This window comes from Ornithorhynchus anatinus, chromosome 7, assembly GCF_004115215.2.
Source record: "Ornithorhynchus anatinus isolate Pmale09 chromosome 7, mOrnAna1.pri.v4, whole genome shotgun sequence".
Classification (NCBI taxonomy): Eukaryota; Metazoa; Chordata; class Mammalia; order Monotremata; family Ornithorhynchidae; genus Ornithorhynchus; species Ornithorhynchus anatinus.
Genome location: NC_041734.1, coordinates 80197781 through 80217608, shown reverse-complemented (window position 1 = coordinate 80217608; position 19828 = coordinate 80197781). Strand labels below are relative to the sequence as shown.

General features: G+C 55.3%; 1 protein-coding gene across 3 annotated transcripts in view; it reads right to left on the bottom strand.

The window, feature by feature from the left end:
* The window catches only part of ANKRD44 (ankyrin repeat domain 44), an 89699-nt gene extending 70476 nt beyond the window's left edge, over positions 1-19223 (bottom strand). For 2 of the 3 annotated variants that reach the window (XM_029068739.1, XM_029068740.1), the window contains exon 1: positions 19146-19223. In XM_029068739.1, coding sequence (XP_028924572.1) covers positions 19146-19172 — 27 coding nt within the window. In that variant the 5' untranslated portion in view covers positions 19173-19223. Of the gene's footprint in view, positions 1-11116; positions 11222-19145 lie in introns of those variants that run through there. The other variant, XM_029068744.1, reaches the window with a different exon arrangement.
* Between the last annotated feature and the right edge of the window lie 605 nt (positions 19224-19828).

Below are 19828 nucleotides of genomic sequence, written 5' to 3'. Positions count from 1 at the left end.
TGCTCCAACCCGGCCCGCACGCTCCGCTCCTCTAATACCTACCTACTCGCTGGGCCTCCATCTCGCCCGTCTCGCCGCCGACCTCTCGCCCGCGTCCCGCCTCCGGCCCGGGACGCCCTCCCTCCTCAAATCCCCCGGACGATGACTCTCTCCCCCCTTCAAAGACTTATCGAAGACTCACCTCCTCCCGGAGGCCTTCCCTGACTGCGCCCTCCTCTCCTCTTCTCCCGCTCCCTTCCGCGTCGCCCCGACTGGCTCCCTTTCTTCATCCCCGTCCCGGCCCCGCACCGCGCTTATCTCCACATCCCTCATTTATTTCTTTCTATTCATGTCCGTCTCCTCCTCTAGACTGTCAGCTTCTTGTGGGCAGGGACTGTATCTGTCATATCATCCTCTCCCAAGGGCTTAGTAATGATAAGGTTGGTATTTGTTAAGCGCTTACTATGTGCCGAGCACCGTTCTAAGCGCTGGGGTAGACACAGGGGAATCGGGTCGTCCCACGTGGGGCTCACGGTCTTAATCCCCATTTTACAGATGAGGTGACTGAAGCACCGAGAAGTGAAGTGACTTGCCCAAAGTCACACAGCTGACGAGTGGCAGAGCTGGGATTCGAACCCATGACCTCTGACTCCAAAGCCCGTGCTCTTTCCACTGAGCCACGCTGCTTCTCAACATTTCTCTGCACTCCGCATACGCTCAATACATACGCTCCACTGACTCAGCCCTACATCAATGGTCAAAAACGATCAATGACAATGGCCTTTGTTAAGCCCCTATTAGCTGCAAAGCACCGTTCTAAGCGCTGGGGAGGATACAAGGTGATCAAGTGATCCCAGGTGGGGCTCCCAGTCTTCATCCCCATTTTCCAGATGAGGTCACTGAGGCACAGAGAAGCGAAGTGACTTGCCCAAAGTCACACAGCTGACAAGCGGCGGAGCAGAGGATGTTTGTTTGCCTTGAGACGGGGAACGCGGTGCACTGTACTACGCGCTTAGCAAGGTACAATCACTGGCATTTATGGAGCGCTTACTGTGTGCTGAGTGCTGTAATAGGCGCTCGGGAGAGTCTATACAACTGGTAGACAGGATCCCGGCCCACGAGGGGCTTACAATAGGAAAAAAAAAAAAAAAGAGGCACATTGAGCTCATTGTGCACAGGAATGTGTCTGTTGTTATACTGTCCTCTCCCAAGCGCTTAGTACAGTGCTCTGCACCCAATAAGGACTCAATAAATAAGGCCAAAAGAATGAATAAATTCTCCGGATCGGAAGGAACTTGGGTTCTAGGGGAGGAGACGGACATAAAACTATTTTACAATTATTTACAAGGGGCAGTCATGGGAATAAATCACTGAATGAACAACAAAAGAAGCCTGAGGCTCATTCATTCATTCATTCCATCGCATCTACAGAGCGCTTACTGTGTGCAGAGCACTGTACTAAGCGCTTGGAATGGACAATTTGGCAACGGATAGAGACCATCCCGGCCCAACGACGGGCTCATGGTCTAAAATGAGTGTATGGATACTTGGCTGAGAAGGGATAGAGGGGACTGGTGAGGGAGCACACTAGCCTGCTTCTATTATGGACATGAACATATGTGAGACAGAGAGTGTGTGTATATTTGTCTACATGTGCAAGTGTGTATATATAATATATATATATATATAAATAAATATATATATATATATATATAAAAAAATAGAGAGAGAGAAACAGAAAATGGCTTACTGGATAGAGTCAGAAGGACCCGTGGGTTCGAAACATAATAATAATAATTGTGGTATTTGTTACGTGCTTTACTATGTGCCAGATGCTGTAATGATAATAATTAATAATGATGGCATTTAAGTGTTTATTTTGTGCCAAGCACTGTTCTAAGCGCTGGGGTAGATACAGGGTCACCGGCTTGTCCCCCGTGGGGCTCACCGGCTTCATTCCCATTTGACAGATGAGGGAACTGGGGCCCAGAGAAGTGAAGCGACTTGCCCAAAGTCACACAGCTGATAAGTGGCGAAGCGGGGATTAGAACCCATGACCTCTGACTCCCAAGCCCGGGCTCTTTCCACTGAGCCACGCTGCTTCTGCTGTAGTAAGCGCTGGGGTGGAGACCAGCAAATCGGGTTGGACACAGTCCCTGTCCCACGTAGGGCTCCCGGTATCAATCCCCATTTTCCAGGTGAGGTCACTGAGGCTCACAGAAGTGAAGTGACTTGCCCAAAGTCACACAGCTGATAAGTGGCGGAGCCAGGATCAGAACCCACGACCTTCTGACTCCCAGACCCGGGCTCTACCCACTAGGTCCTGCGACTCTGCCACAGGCCTGCTGCGAGACCTTGGGTAAGTCACTTCACTCCTCTGTTCTTCAGTTCCCTCATCTGTCAAATGGGGATGAAGAATGTCAGCCCCATGCGGGACAAGGACTGCGCCCAATCTTTCATTCATTCAATCGTATTTACTGAGTGCTTACTGCGTGCAGAGCACCGTACTAAGCGCTTGGGAGAGGACAATACAACGGTAAACAGTGACACACCCTGCCCACAATGAGCTGACAGTCCAGAGGAGGGGAGACAGACATCAGTGCAAATAAACAGACCCCCCCCCCCCAGTGCTTAGAACAGTGTTTGGCTCCTAGTAATGATAATAATTATGGTGCTTTTAAGCGCTTACTATGTGCCAAGGAAATGCTTAAACAATGCCCCAGCCAGGAGAAGCAGCGACTCCCTGACAACCGAAAGCCTCGGCGAACGCTTTGCCAAGAGACCCCGATTCCGACCGGCCCGCCCTGGGTCTCTGCGGGGGGTGACCCGGCCCCTCGCGCCCCCGGGCGTCCCGCCAGCAGTCAGCCGGTCAGTCCATCGTTATCTACTGAGCGCTTCCTGTGTACGGAGCACTGGACTAAACGCTGGGAGACGACAAACGGACCCATTCCCCGCCCACAACGAGCCGACAGTCTTGGGGGGGAGAGGGACAATAAAAGAGACGACAGATATGGACATAGATGCCGCGGGGCTGTGAAGGGGGAAGAACAAATCATAATAATTATGGCATTTGTTAAGCGCTGACTACGTGCCAGGCACTGTACTAAACACTGGGGTGGATCCAAGCAAATCGGGTTGGACACAGCCCCCGTCCCACATGGGGCTCACGGCCTCCAGCCCCATTTTACAGATGAGGGAACTGAGGCACAGAGAAGTGACTCAAGGCGACGCGGAGGGAAGTGGGAGCGGCATGGCTTACTGGAAAGAGCTCGGGCTTGGGAGTCAGAGGTCGTGGGTGCTAATCCCGGCTCTGCCACTTATCAGCTGGGTGAGCTTGGGCAAGGCACTTCACCGCCATCCATTCATTCAATCCTATTTATTGAGCGCTTACTGTGAGCAGAGCACTGGACTAAGTGCTTGGGAGAGGACAATGCAAAAATGAGCCTGCGACGAGCTTACAGTCTAGAGCAGCGTGTTGTCAGCTTGTTGGCTGTGTGACCTTGGGCAAGTCACTTCATTGCCTCAGTTCCCTCATTTGTAAAATGGGATTAAGACTGTGAGCCCCACGTGGGACAACCAGGTTTCCTTGTATCCTCCCCAACGCTTTAAACAGCGCTCAGCACATAGTAAGAGCTTAACAACAACAACAAAAATTACCTTGTATCACCCCCAGCGCTTAGAACAAACTGTGTTTGGCACATAGTAAGCGCTTAACAGATACCAACATTATTATTATTTAGAGCGCGGTGGCGGACGTTGAGAGAAATAAAGGACGGATATAATAACCAGCAGCCGGACTCCCGGGCCCACGACCAGGAAAAACATCAGCGCGGGCCCCGGACGTGGACGCGGGCAAGAAGTCCGGCCTGTTCTCACGCCACTTGACCCTCGGGCTTCCTGACCTCCCGCTCTTCCCAAATGGCCAGCCGGGAAGAGAGGAAGCCATTTATATACGAAGCTGTCATTTACACGTATCTGAAGGACCTGGGTTCTAATCCCGGCTCTTCCACGTGTCGGCTGTGTGACCCTGGGCAAGTCACTTCACTTCTCTGGGCCTCGGTTCCCTCGTCTCTCAGACGGGGATCGAGAGTGGGCGTCCCATGTGGGACAGGGACTGCGTCCAACCCGATTAACTCGTATCTATCCCAGCGCTTAGCACGTAGTCAGTGCTTCAGAAGTACCATCATTATGATGACGAACTGTCATTTATTGATTTCTATTAATGTCCGTCTCCCCCGCTAGACTGTCAGCTCGTTGAGGGCAGGGAATGTGAGCCCGTCGTTGGGCAGGGTCGATCTCTATCTGTTGCCGAATTGTCCATTCCAAGCGCTTAGTCCAGTGCTCTGCACACAGTAAGCGCTCAATAAATACGATTGAATGAATGCGTCTGTTTATTGTTCCAATAATAATAATAATGTTGGTATTCGTTAAGCGCTTACTATGTGCAGAGCACTGTTCTAAGGGCTGGGGGAGATACAGGGTCATCAGGTTGTCCCACGTGAGGCTCACAGTTAATCCCCTTTTGACAGATGAGGTAACTGAGGCGCAGAGAAGTGAAGTGACTCGCCCACAGTCACACAGCTGACAAGTGGCAGAGCCGGGATTCGAACCCATGACCCCTGACTCCTAAGCCCAGGCACTTTCCACTGAGCCACGCTGTTCTACTGTCCTACCGTCCTCGACTAAGCACTCAATAAATATGACTGAATGAACGAGGGGAGGGGGAAGCAGGGGCAAGGGGAAGCAGGAGTGGGAGGGGATAGTACAGTGCTCTGCACATAGTAAGCGCTCAGTAAATACTACTGAAAGAATGAATCCTTTCCCACCACCGCCCACACACAAGCGCTTCTTCGATTCAAGTAAATCCTTAAGTCTACGGGAAGAATTTCGCTGACATTCATTTTCCACGGGCCGGTTTTTCCCAGCTGCCTCTGTTTCCCCTGGCAGCTCCGCTGGAGATCAAGAATTGACCGTCTGCCCGCCTCACCCTTTTGATAATAAATAAATCATCATGGTATTTGTTAAGCGCTTACTATGCGAGCCCCTTGCTGGGTAGGGATTATCTGTTGCCCAACTGTACTTTCCAAGTGCTCAGTACGGTGCTCTGCACACAGTAAGGGCTCAATAAATACGACTGAATGAATCGAATGAAGGAACGCCAGGCACCGTGCGAAGCGCTGGGGTGGATCCAAGCAAATGGGGATGGACGCTGTCCCTGTCCCACCTGGGGCTCACTGCCTCCATCCCCCTTTTACAGACGAGGGAACTGAGGCCCAGAGAAGGGAAGTGACTTGCCCAAGGTCACAGAGGGACGCGGCCTTACTTGGATTGTACTTTTCCGATCCATCGGTCGACCAATCCTATTTAGTGAGCACTCACTGTGTGCAGAGCACTGGACTAAGCACTTGGGGGAGGACAATACAATGAGGTTGGTGGACACGTTGCCCGCCCACAACGAGCTGACAGTCTAGGGGGGGGAGATGGACATAAATAGAAATAAATAAATGAGGGATGTGGAGATAAATGGGGTGGGGCTGAGGCGGGGGTGAATAAAGGGATAAATCAGGATGATGCACAAGGGAGCAGGTGAAGAGGAAATGAGGGCTTAGTCAGAAAAGGCAAATAATAATAATAATAATATTAACGGTATTTGTTAAGCGCTTACTATATACCAAGAACTGTTCTAAGCGCCGGGAAAGATACAAGGTCATCAGGTTGTCCCACATGGGGCTCACAGTCTTAATCCCCATTTTCCAGACGAGGGAACCGAGGCCCTGAGAAGTGAAGTGACTGGCCCAAGGTCACCCAGCAGACTAGTGTGTGGTCTGTTTTCTTTTCCCGTCTCCCCCTTCTAGACGGTGAGCCCGTCGTCGGGCCGGGATCGTCTCTACCCGTTGCCCAACTGTACATTCCAAGTGCTTAGCACAGCGCTCTGCACACACACAGTAAGCACTCGATAAACAGGACTGAATGAATGAATGAAGTGGCGGAGCTGGGATTAGAACCCATGACCTTCTGACTCCCAGGCCCACGTAAAAAAGAAAGAGAAAGAGAGAGAGAAGGGGGGAGCAAGAGAAAGGGGGACTGGGGAGGGGACTTGGGGGGGAAGTGTGGCTCGTGGTCCCAGCCAATTCTGCCCACTAAATAATTCATCGTTTCCAGACAATTAAAGAGCAGGGGTCATTCCCACAACATTCCTGGGACAGAAGTGTCCTCCTTCAGGCCCCTGTGGCTTTAGGGAGCGCCCTGGGCCTACAAGGCCCTTTTTATGGCTCAGCTCCCCGCTCCCAAAATCTCTGCCCCAGCGCCGGCCGGCCTCGCCCTCGGCGCCCACGCCCCTCAACGCGGCCTAGCGGGTAGAGCCCGGGCCCGGGCCTCGCAAGGCCGCGGGTTCTAATCCCTGCTCCGCCACTTCGCTGCGCCGCCTGGGGCAAGTCACTTCACTTCTCTGGGCCTCGGCTCCCTCAGCTGGAAAATGGGGATGACGAGTGGGAGCCCCGCGTGGGACGGGGGACTGGGTCCAACCCGATTTGCTCGGATCCACCCCAGCGCTGAGTACAGCGCCCGGTACAGAGTAAGCGCTTGACAAGTACCACGATTATTATTATTCTCCATCTATAACCACTCCTTTGGAGAATTCATTGGCTCACGTGGCTTCAAACTAACCCCCCTACGTGGATCTCACCACCGGCCTCTCACCCACATCCTGCCTCTGGCCTGGAACGGCCTCCCTCCTCATATCCGACAATCGCCCTCCCCCCTTCAAAGCCTTATTGAGCGCCCGCCTCCTCCGAGAGGCCTTCCCTGACTGCGCCCTCCTTTCCTCTTCTCCCCCTCCCTTCCGCGTCGCCCCGACCCGCTCCCGTTCTTCATCCCCCCCCGTCCCGGCCCCGCACCCCTTACGTCCACGTCCCTCATTTCTTTCTTTCTATTCCTGTCCGTCTCCCCCTCTAGACTGTCAGCTCCTTGTGGGCGGAGAATGTGTCTGTTTACTGTTCTATCGTCCTCTCCCAAGCGCTCAGTCCAGTGCTCTGCGCACAGTAGGCGTTCAATAAATACTGATTCCCACATCTCCCACTCCAGCCCTGATCTCTCTCTCCCTCTCCGCAGTCTGGCATTTCCTCCTGCCTTCAGGTCATCTCCACTTGGACGACCGGCCGACGCCTCCCGCTTAACCAATGTGTCCGAAAGAGAAGTCCTCAACCCTGTCCACCCCCTGACTTCCCCCTCACTGTAGAGAACACCACCCTCCTCCCTGCCATTCAAGCCGGCAACCCCCTTTCTACCCCTGACCCAAGCAGAGCAAACCTCCGTCTCTGCCGAGACCCAATAAATAGAGAAGCCGAACGGCCCAGTGGGTAAAACCCGGGCCCGGGCGTCAGGAGGCCCTGGGTTCTAATCCCAGCTCTGCCACTTGTCTGCTCTGTGACCTTGGGCAGGTCACTTCACTTCCCTCTACCTCAGTTCCCTTAACTGTAAAATGGGGGTTAATTAAGAGTGAGACGGGGACTGTGTCCAACCTGCTTAGTTGTATCTACCCCAGCGTTTAATACAGTGCCTGGCACGTAGGGAGTGCTTAAGAAATAGCATCGGAGAGAGAGAAAGCTGTAAGCAACGCCGACATTATCGTTAGACTTCTCTGTGCCTCAGTTCCCTCATCTGGAAAATGGGGATAAAGACTGTGAGCCCCACTGAGTCCCACCTGATTAGCGTCGAGTTACCCTTAGTAGATTGGCTGGCGCAAAGTGAGAGCTTGACGAATGTCATAAAAAAAAAAATAATTAATAACTGTGTTAAGTGCTTACTATGTGCCAGGCACTGTACTAAGCCCAGGGGTAGATACAAGCAAATTGGGCTGAACACAATCCCTGTCCCACTTGGGGCTCGCAGTCTCAACCCCCATTTTCCAGATGAGGGAACTGAGGCTCAGGGAAGTGCAGTGACTTGCCCAAGGACACAGAGCAGACAAGCGATGGAGCCGGGATCTGAGGCCTCCAGACTGTATGTTCTTTGTGGGCAGGGAATGTCACGGGTTATCGAAGAGTAGCCAGCTGGACTCAGTGGAAAGAGGCCGGGCTTGGGAGTCAGAGGTCGTGGGTTCTAATCCGGCCTCCGCCACTTCTCTGCTGTGTGACCCTGGGCGAGTCACTTCACCTCTCTGGGCCTCAGTGACCTCATCTGGAAAAATGGGGATCAAAAGCGTAAGCCCCACGTGGGACAACCTGATGACCCTGCATCTCCCCAGTGCTGAGAACAGTGCTTGGCACACAGTAAGCGCTTAACAAATACCATCTTTATTATTATTATTATTGTTGCACTGTACTTTCCCAAATGCTTAGTCCAGTGCTCTGCACACAGTAAGCGCTTAACAAATGCCCTTCTTCTTATTATTGTTGTATTGTACTTTCCCAAACGCTCAGTACAGTGCTGTGCACACGGTAAGCGCTCCATAAATACAACTGAATGAATGGATGAACCCCCAACCTTCTGACTCCCAGGCCCGGGCTCTACCCACTAGACCACGCTGCTTCTCAAACGATTATTCATTCAATCGTATTTACTGAGACCAAGTGCCCTGACGTGCGTCCGCCTGACCGTGGGCGAGTTGTGACCTGGAGGAGGAGGGTGAGGTGATGCCCGACTCGCCCGGCAATTATCCGGGCGGCTCAGGGCTGCGCCCGTCCCCGCCGCCCTCAGGGCGTCCACGCCGCCCGCCCACCCGCCCCATCTGTCGCCATCCGGCCCCGGGCGGAGCAGGGCAGGGCCCTGAGACCCCCGAGTCGTCGTCCTTTACACTGCCGTCCCCCTCGAATAATCACGACGGCATCTGTTAAGCGCTTACTAGGTACCGGACGCTGTACTGAGCGCTGGGTGGATCCAAGGAAATCAGGTTGGACACCGTCCCTGTCCCACCTGGGGCTCACGCTCTCTATCCCCATTTTGCAGATGAGGGAACTGAGGCCCAGAGAAGGGAAGTGACTCGTCCAAGGCCACACAGCAGCCAAGTGGTGGAGCCGGGATTCGAGTGGGAGATCCTGCAGGCAGGGGCAGGGCCCCTGAACTCTCCGGACTCTCCCTGGCATTTAGTACAATAGCTTGGAACCTCCCAGGCGTTTAGTACAGTAGCTTGGCCCGCGCAGTCCGAGAGCTCTCGAGTAAGAACGGATGAAGACATAATAATAATTGTGATATTTGCTAAGCACTTACTGTGTGCCAGGAACTCCACTAAGTGCTGACATCCACCCTCCCCAGCCCTTCCCGGCTGGGAATGTTCCATTTTCCTTCCTGAACTTGATCCTCGGTCTGGATCAAATTCACCTGTACACCACGTCTGGGTTTCCAAATGGCATCTTTGGAATTTTTTTTTTCTTTACTGGTATTTGTTAAGTGCTTACTATGTGTTTACTCTGCTTACTAGGTGCCGATTCTGTTATATTGCATTGGTATTTGTTATTAATAATAATTATTATTTTTATCACGGTATTTCTTAAGCCCATCATATGTGCCAGGCAAACTGGGTCGGACACAGTCCCCGTCCTCCATGGGGCTCACACTCTCGATCCCCATTTGACAGATGAGGCCACTGAGGCCCGGGGAAGTGAAGTGACTTGCCCGAGGTCAACCAGCAGACAAGCGGTGGAGCCGGGATCAGAACCCAGGTGCTTCTGACTCCCAGGCCCGGCCTCTTTCCACTACACTTGCCTGCTGCGTGACCTTGGGCAAGTCACTTCACCTCTCCGAGCCTCAGTTCCTACATCTGAGGAATGGGGGTTAGTAACAATAGTTAGTAGTAGTAGTAATAATAGTAATACATTGGTATTTGTTAAGCACGTGTCCGATGCTGTTCTAAGCACTGGGTAGGTACAAGGTCATCCGGTTGGACACAGTTCCTGGCCCACGTGGGGCTCACGGTCTTCATCCCCATTTTACAGACGAGGGAACTGAGGCACCGAGGTTCATTCATTCAATGGTACTTAATGAGTGCTTACTGTGTGCAGAGCACTCCACTAAGCACTCGGGAGAGGACAATACAACAATAAACAGATACGTTCCCCGCCCACGACCAGCTTAGTCAAGAGGAGGAGACGGACATTACTATGAAGTCCGGCGTAGCGAGAAGCAGCATGGTGGAGTGGCTAGACCCCGGGCCTGGGAGACAGAAGGTCACGGGTTCTAATCCCGGCTCTGCCACTTGTCCGCCGGGTGACCTTGGGCTAGTCCCTTCACTCCTCTGGGCCTCAGTTTCCTCATCTGTAAAATGGCGATTGCGACCGTGACCCCCACGTGGGTCAGGGGCCGTGTTCAACCCGACTTGCTTGTCTCCGCCCTAGTGCTTAGTACAGCGCCCGGCTCACAGGAAGAGCTTAACAGATACCACAGTTATTATTATTATAAACGGACGCATACCCTGCCCACGACGAGCTTACGGTCTGGAGGGGGAGACCGTCGTCAATATGAACTAATAAATAAACTAGAGACAATTTTCAGGTTGTCAAAGACCCTCGAGGCCTCGCCCCGCGTGGCCCCAGATGCGAGAAACGCCCAGACTGCCATTTTGGAGGCAGTGAGCGGGGCCGGCTCTGGGCTCGGGTCGGCCATTTGGGCTCCCTTCACTTCCTCAAAAGGACGGCGTCCTCGCCGCTGCGAAGAAGAGGAAGTGGAGGTCTTCTAAGATGTTTCTCAAGGTACTTTCTGGACACCTCAACTCGGGAGTCAAGCGCTGGGACGACTCCCGGCTCAGGCGTCCAAGTTGGAGGAGGATGATAATCATAATAATAATAATAAGGGTATGTGCTAAGCGCTTACTTCTCTAAGCATCACCCTCTCCTTGCTGCCTTCAAATAACAGTAATAATTGTGGAATGTGTCAAGCACCTACTATGTGCCAGGCACTGTACTAAGCACTGGGGTAGATAAAAGTTGATCAGGTTGGATACAGTCCCTGTCCCACATGGAGCTCCCGGTAAATAAATAATAAATAATTATGGCTTTTGTTAATTGCTTACTATGGTCCAGGCACTGTACTAAGCACTGGGGTAGATAAAAGATGATCAGGTTGGACACAGTCCCCGTCCCACAAGGAGCCGACGGTCTTAGCAATAAATAAATAAATAGCAAATAATTATGGTGTTACGTACCAAACGCCGAGGGAGGACATGAACCGAAACCTCACTTGGCAGGTGAGGGAAATGAGGCCCGGAGAGGTGAAGTGACTTGTCCGAGGTCACACAGCAGCCAAGCAACCAAGATTAGAACCCAGGTCCTTCTGAGCCCCCTTAGGCCCAGGCTCTACCCACGAGGCCACGCTGCTGCTTTAAGCGTCTGTCTCACCCCTGAGCTGTAAAGTCCTTCTCCGCCTTTGAGAATGATAATTATTTCTTTCTATTCACGCCCGTCTCCGCCTCTAGACTCTAAGCTCCCCATCGGCAGGGAAAGTGTCCTCCGACTCTGTGGTGCTGCCCGCTCCCAAGCGCTTAGTACAGAGCTCTGCCCGTGGAAAGCACTCAGTAAACACCATGAGCGGACTGAGTGAGCAATCTGTAGGTGAGTAGCGGCGCGGCTTAGCGGGAAAGAGCCCGGGCTTGGGAATCAGAAGAGCTGGGTTCTAATCCCGGCTCCGCCACTCGTCTGCTGTGTGACCTTGGGCGAGCCACTTCACTTCTCTGGGCCTCAGTTCCCTCATCTGTAAAATGAGAAGCAGCGTGGCTCACTGGAAAGAGCACGGGCTTTGGAGTCAGAGGTCATGGGTTCAAACCCCGGCTCTGCCACTTGCCAGCTGTGTGACTTTGGGCAAGTCACTTAACTTCTCGGTGCCTCAGTTCCCTCATCTGTAAAATGGGGATTAAGACTGTGAGCCCCACGTGGGACAACCTGATTCCCCTGTGTCTACCCCAGCGCTTAGAACGGTGCTCGGCACATAGTAAGCGCTGAACAAATACCAACATTATTATTATTATTATTAAAATGGGGATGAAGACTGTGAGCCTCACGTGGGGCAATCTGATGACCTCGTATCCACCCCCGTGCTTAGAACAGTGCTTGGCACATAGTAAGCGCTTAACAAATACCATCACTATTATTATTGTTATTAAGGTAATTTGGCTATTTTGAACTGGGTGGAGAGTGCATTTCATCCATTCATTCAATAGTATTTATTGAGCGCGTACTATGTGCAGAGCACTGTACTAAGCGCTTGGAATTGCTTCCCCAGATCGGTCTCCTGTGGACGGTAAGCTCCCTCTGGGCAGGGAAAATGCCTATCCACTCTGAGAAGCAGCGAGGCCTAGTGGGTAGAGCCCAGGCCCGGGAGTCAGAAGGACCTGGGTTCTAATCCCGGCTCCGCCACACCTCCGCTGTGTGTGACCCTGGTCAACTCAGTTCACTGCCCTGCGCCTCAGTGAACTCATTCATTCCTTCACTCATATTTATCGAGGTCTTTCTGTGTGCAGAGCACTGGACTGAGCGCCGGGGAGAGGACAAGAAACAATAAACGGACACATTCCCTGCCCACAATGAGCTGACAGCCCAGAGAGGGAGACGGACATGAATACGAATAAAGAAATGAGGGATGTGGATCGAAGCGGGGCGGGGAGAGGGGATGAAGAAAGGGAGAGAGTTGAAGTGACGCAGAAGGGAGCGGGAGAAGAGGAAAGTGGGATTTAGTCGGGGAAGGCCTCTTGGAGGAGGTGGGCCTTCAATAAGGCTTTGAAGGGGGGGAGAGTGTCATCGTCGGTGGGATTTGAGGAGGGAGGGCGTCCGGGACAGAGGTGGGACGGGGGGTCGACGACGGCACGGGCGAGAAGGAGGCCCAGGGAGGAGGTGAGCGGCGGCGGAGGGGCGGAGCGTGCGCGCTGCCATGGAGAAGGACAGAAGGGAGGTGAGGGAGGAGGGGGCAAGTGGCGGATGGCTTTAAAGCCAATGGTGAGGGGTTTCTGTTTGATGCGGAGCCGGAGTCTTTTGAAGAGTCAGGTGACATGTCCCGAACGTTCCCGAAAGAAAAATGACGCTGGCAGCGGAGGGAAATACGGACCGGAGTGGGGAGAGATGGGAGGCGGGGAGGTCAGCGAGGAGGTCATCCAGGAGGGAGAGGATCAGAGGATCAGTGATTGGATTAACGTGGTAGCCATTTGGATGGAGAGGGAAGGGCGGAATTTATCGACGTCGTCAAAGTGGGACCGACGGATTCACTGACGGAGTGAATGTGTGGGACGAGTGAGAGAGAGGAGTCGAGGGGCACGCCGAGGTTCCGGGCTCGTGAGAGGGGAAGGAGGGTGGTGCCGCCTACAGCGAGGGGAAAGCGGGCAAGAGAGCAGTATCACAGACACCTTCCCCGCCCACAACATTCACGACGTCTCCCTGCTCCTCGAGCCCCTCCGGCGGTCGCCCGTCCACCTCCGCATCAAACGGAAACTCTCACCGTCGGCTTTAAAGCCGCCCATCCCGTCCCCGTCCCGCCTCACCCGCTGCCCTCCCAAAACCCGGCCGGCAGCCTCCGCTCCTCTAATGCCAACCTCCTCGCCGGGCCTCCGTCTCGCCTATCTCGCCCGCATCCTGCCTCTGGCCTGGAAGGCCCTCCCCCTCCACACACGCCACGCCACCGCTCTCCCCCGGCTTTGAAGCCTCCTTAAAGAACACACACCATACCTCCTCCAGGAAGCCTTCCCTGACTAACCCCTCATTTTCCCACCCCTGCACAGCCCCGATTGCGTTTTGAATCCGTGCCCGCCGAGCACTTAAGTGGCCACCTTACCCCCACAGCACTAAGGCGCATCGCTTTAGGGTCGGCCTACCTCTAATTTCTTTTCCCGTGTGTCTCCCCGGCTGGATGGAAAGAACGTGTCTACTTACTCTTTGGTCCTGTGCCGAGGACTCAGTACGGTGCTCTGCCCGCTGCGAGTCCCTAACGAACGCTACTGATTGAAATAGTAGATCTCGAGCGCTGACAGTGTGCAGAGCGCTGAACTGAGCGCTTGGGAGAGGGCGGTAGACGGGATCCCAGCCCTTAAGGAGCTTCGTCCATTCGGCGCACGGAGAGGACGATAGCATTAATAAACAGAATCCCTACCCGCAAGGAGCTTCCAGTCTACTGCGTGCAGAGCACTGGACTGAACGTTTGGGAGAGAACAGCAGGCGGGAGAAGCAGCGGGGCTCAGTGGCAAGAGGCCGGGCTTGGGAGTCCGAGGTCGTGGGTTCTAATCCCGGCTCCGCCACTTGTCAGCTGTGTGACCTCGGGTGAGTCCTTTACCACTCTGCGCCTCAGTGACCTCATCTGTCAAATGGGGATGAAGACTGTGAGCCCCAGGGGGGACGACCTGATGACCTTGTCTCCATCCCGGTGCTTAGAACAGTGCTCGGCACATAGCGAGCGCTTAACCAACGCCATCATTATTATGATCCCTGCCCTTGAGAGGATTCCAGTCTACTACGTACAAAGCGCCGGGGAGAGAAGGGTAGAGTTAGGGGACACAGTCCCTGCCTCAAGGAGTTTCCAGTCTACTGTGTGCAGAGCACTGGGCTGAGAGCACAGGCGAGAACCCCCTCCCACCCCCGCCACCTCCAGCCCCCCGCCCCCGGCCCAAGAGGCCCGCCAAAATGGGGGTTTCCACCACGACATCCGGCCTGAAACGAAAGAGGAAGGAATACCTACTTAAAAAAAAAAAATAAGAAGAATGTCCCGAACTCCTGCTCGGTGAAAACCAGGATCCCCCTCCTGCCAACCACCCACCCCCACCACCGGCCCGGCCCCGCTCCCGGGACACGACGGCTCCGAGAACTCGTCCCGCTCCAACCCGGACCCGCGGCTTTAATCATTCTTTCGTTCAATCGCATTTACTGAGCGCTAACTACGTGCAGAGCACTTAAGCGCTTCGGAGGACAAATACAACAACGGACGGACCCATTCCCTGGCCCCGGCGAGTTCACGGTCAAGAGAGGGAAACCGACATGAATAGAAATCAATAAAGGGTGGCTTTAAGAGGCCACGCTTCCGCCGGCCCGCAGCCGTCTCCGAAGGGCGCCGGTACTGAGCGCCGGGCCCTCAGTACGGAGTCCCGGAGCCCACACGCCCCCTCGCTCCCGGGGCCGGCGACAGATGACCACCCAGATGACCTGGGTCCTCCACCGCTCCAGTCATTCGTTCAATCGTATTTATTGAGTACTTGCTGCGTGCAGAGCCCGTACTAAGCGCTTGGGAGAGGACGCCAACACAATAAACCGACACATTCCCTGTCCGCAACGAGCTGACAGTCTAGAGGATGAGCTTGGTAGATAGAAAATTAATCCGGTTGGCTACAGTCCCTGTCCCACATAATAATAATAATAATAATAATGTTGGTATTTGTTAAGCGCTTACTATGTGCCGAGCACTGTTCTAAGTGCTGGGGGAGACACAGGGGAATCAGAATGACCCACGTGGGGCTCACAGTCTTCATCCCCATTTTACAGATGAGGGAACTGAGGCCCAGAGAAGTGAAGTGACTCGCCCACAGTCACACAGCTGACGAGTGGCAGAGCTCAGATTCGAACTCATGACCTCTGGCTCCAAAGCCCGTGCTCTTTCCACTGAGCCACGCTGCTTCTCAATGGGGCCCACAGTCTACGTAGGAGAAGAGAACTGGTGTTTAATCCCCATGAGGCAACTGAGGCAAAAAGAAGTCAAGTGACTCGACCGAGGTCCCTCAGCGAACGGTTGTCGGAGGCGGGATTAGAACCCAGGTCCTCTGACTCCCAAGCCACTTGCGGGTGATGATGATGGCCTCCGTTAAGTGCTTACGATGTGCCAAGCACTGCTCTAAACGCAGGGGTAGGTGCAAGCTAATCAGGTTGTCCCAGGTGGGGCTCACAGACTTCATCCCCATTTTCCAGATGAGAGAACTGAGGCCCAGAGAGGTGAAGTGACTAGCCCAAGGTCACCCAACCGACAAGCGGCCGAGCCGGGATTAGAACCCACGTCCTCTGACTCCCAAACCCGGCCTCTTGCCACAAAACCAAGCTACTCTTGGGCAAGTGGCTTCACGTCTCCGGGCCTCGATTCCCCCTCTGTAAAACGGGGATGGAGACCGCGAGCCCCTCGCGGGACAGGGACGGCGTCCAGCCCGCTCATCTTGTATCCACCCCGGCGCTTAGTACGACGCCTGCCACACAGTAAGCGCACCTAACAAAGACCATTAAAAGAAAAGACGGGGCAACGTCGTCTTCGGCCCGCCAGCGGCCGGGGCCCAAAGTCTTCCGGGCGTCCCGTTCCCCGGGACGTCCCCGATCCCTCCCCGGGGCTTCGGGCGAAGCCCGGATGCCCGAAACCCGGCCCGAAACAGAGGATTAAGGAGAGCAGATGTGCCGACAGTTGGCGACGGGGGGGTGAGGGCCGAGCGAGCCTGGACATCCGGGGCCCAAACATTTCTGGCAGATTTCTACACAGGGCGCTCCACCCGACGGGGAGAGGCCACTTAATACCGACTGAAGGCGCTCCCCGGCTCGGACTAAATTTAACCCGACCCTAATTGCGGATCCCGAGCCCCGACGTCTCCCCAAGGCTGACAGGTATTTAGGACGACCTAGGCGAAGGACGGGACCTCATTCTTTTATATATCTATGCACATAAAACCACTCAGAAGAGCGCTCCGGCGCTTAGAACGGTGCTCGGCACACAGTAAGCGCTTAACAACTACCATCGTTATTATCATTATTACTCTCATCAAGAAAAAGAGGAGGGCATCCCAGGCCAGACCTGTGGTTAATTCTGGACTGTGAGCCCGTTGTTGGGTAGAGATTGTCTCTCTCTCTCCCCCTCTCTCTCTCTGTTGCCAAATTGTACTTTCCAAGTGCTCAGTACAGTGCTCCGCGCACAGGAGGGGCTCAGTAAATGTGACCGAATGAATAAACTAAGTCACATTCGCAGCCCGGAGTCGTGGTTCATAAAGTCTCAGAAAGGCGCTGCGGGCCGGAAGGACGTGACTGACTGCCCGTGGCTCCGGCCTGGGACTCCGAGGCGAAAGCCATCCATCGGCGGGGGGGAGTTATTGAGCGCGTTACTGAACGCAAAGCGTTGTGGTAAGTGCTGAGGAGAGGATGCTGTGAGGGAGCTGGCAGGTGGTCATGGAGCTGGCAGGCCGGGGGCAGGCGGGGAAGGGGGCACTGGGCGGCCTGAGGGACAGGGACAGGGCCAACGGGAGGAGGAGCAGGAGGAGGAGGAAGAAGAGGGGAAGGAAGATGGGGAGGAAGAAGATGGGGAGGAGGAGAAGGAAGATGAGAAGGAAGATGGGAAGGAAGATGGGAAGGAAGATGGGGAGGAGGAGGAGAAGGAAGATGGGGAGGAAGAAGGGGGGAGGAGGAGGATGGAGAGGAAGAAGAGGAGGGAAAAGAGGAGGAGAAGGAAGATGGGGAGGAAGAAGAGGAGAAGGAAGATGGGGAGGAAGAAGATGGGGAGGAGGAGAAGGAAGATGGGGAGGAAGAAGGGGGGAGGAGGAGGATGGGGAGGAAGAAGAGGAGGGAAAAGAGGAGGAGGAGAAGGAAGATGGGGAGGAAGAAGAGGAGAAGGAAGATGGGGAGGAAGATGGGGAGGAGGATGGGGAGGAAGATGGGGAGGAGGAGGAGGAGAAAGAAGATGAGAAGGAAGATGGGAAGGAAGAAGAGGAGAAGGAAGATGGGGAGGAAGATGGGGAGGAGAAAGAGAAAGAAAATGAGAAGGAAGATGGGGAGGAAGAAGAGGAGGAGGAGAAGGAAGATGGGGAGGAAGAAGAGGAGAAGGAGGAAGAAGAGGAGGAAGAAGAGGAGGAGAAGATGGGGAGGAGGAGGAGAAGGAAGATGGGGAGGAAGAAGGGGGGAGGAGGAGAAGGAAGATGAGAAGGAAGATGGGAAGGAAGATGGGGAGGAGGAGGAGAAGGAAGATGGGGAGGAAGAAGGGGGGAGGAGGAGGATGGAGAGGAAGAAGAGGAGGGAAAAGAGGAGGAGGAGAAGGAAGATGGGGAGGAAGAAGAGGAGAAGGAAGATGGGGAGGAAGAAGACGGGGAGGAGGAGAAGGAAGATGGGGAGGAAGAAGGGGGGGAGGAGGAGGATGGGGAGGAAGAAGAGGAGGGAAAAGAGGAGGAGGACAAGGAAGATGGGGAGGAAGAAGAGAAGGAAGATGGGGAGGAAGATGGGGAGGAGGATGGGGAGGAAGATGGGGAGGAGGAGGAGGAGAAAGAAGATGAGAAGGAAGATGGGAAGGAAGAAGAGGAGAAGGAAGATGGGGAGGAAGATGGGGAGGAGGAGGAGGAGAAAGAAGATGAGAAGGAAGATGGGAAGGAAGAAGAGGAGAAGGAAGATGGGGAGGAAGATGGGGAGGAGAAAGAGAAAGAAAATGAGAAGGAAGATGGGGAGGAAGAAGAGGAGGAGGAGAAGGAAGATGGGGAGGAAGAAGAGGAGAAGGAGGAAGAAGAGGAGGAAGAAGAGGAGGAGGAGAAGATGGGGAGGAGGAGGAAGAAGAGGAGGAGAAGATGGGGAGGAAGTGGAGGAGGAGAAGATGGCGAGGAGGTGGAGGAGGAGAAGGAGGAGGGGAAAGAAGAAGAAGAAGATGAGAAGGAGGCAGCTCAGGCCGGAGCTTCAGGGGGCGTCAGGCCCACCGCCGGCCACCACCGGCCGGACCGCCCGACATCCCGGCTCTGCCCCTCGGCTGCCGTGAGACCTTGGCCAAGTCACTTCCCTCCCGTGGGCCTCGGTTCCCTCCGCCGCCAAACGGGGTGGGAGAGCGGGAGCCCCCCGCCCCAGCGCTCAGCACAGCGCTGGGCACAGAGTGCGGCCTCATGAAAGCCCGGCTTGGTCGTTAGGGTCACCGTCCGGTGGCGTCTCCCCCGGGGCGCCTCCTGAGCGCTTAGCACACAGCCCGACCACCGCTCGCCTCCGTCGCCCCTCTGCCCAGGACCTGCCGCCTAGTAGGCGTTTATCAAATAGCCCGACGACGACGGCGACGACGATGATGAGAGCGCGGCCCCCCCGGCGGCGGGGGAGGGGAAGGGGCTCCCGGCTCCGCCGCCTCGTCCCCTCCCGAGCGCTTCGCGCAGCGCTCAGCGCCCGGGGGGCGTCTCCCCCGCCCCGGCCCGGGCTGGTCCTGCACGAGGCCTGACAGCGCCCCCTCCCCCCACTTCCCTCTTTCCTTCCCCCCTCCCTTCCCCCCTCCCCCGGTCTGGGCACCTGGTCGGCCAGCCGCAGCACCGCCATCCCCCGGGGGGGCAGAGGTCAGGGGTCGGGGGGCGCGGAGAACCCAGGGGTCCCGGGGGGAGGGGGGGGGGTCTCCTCCTCCTCCTCTTCCTCCTCCTCCTCCTCCTCCTCCTCCTCCTCGGCGGCGGCTGGCGGGGCCCGGAGCGGTGGGGGCGGGGCGGGGGAGGAAGTGGGGGGCGGGGCGGGGGGCGGGGCGGGGGGAAAATCCACCGGATGACGTCAGCCGGGCCCGCCCACCGCCCACCCACGGACAATGCCGGCCCCTGCTGGCCGCCCCGGGAACTGCAACACGCGCCCCCCTCCGTCGTGGCGGCCCCTGCTGGCCTCCCCGGGGAACTGCAACACGCTCCCCCCTCCGTCGTGGCGGCCCCTGCTGGCCGCCCCGGGAACTGCAACGCGCGCCCCCCACCCCCACCCCGATCATTTCATTCATTCATTCAATAGTATTTATTGAGCACTTACTAGGTGCAGAGCACTGTGCTAAGCGCTTGGAATGGACAAATCGGCAACAGATACAGTCCCTGCCCTTTGACGGGCTTACAGTCTAATTGGGGGAGACAGACAAGAGCAATGGCAATAAATAATAATAATAATGTTGGCATTGGTTAAGAGCTTATTATGTGCAGAGCACTGTTCTAAACGCTGGGGGAGAGACA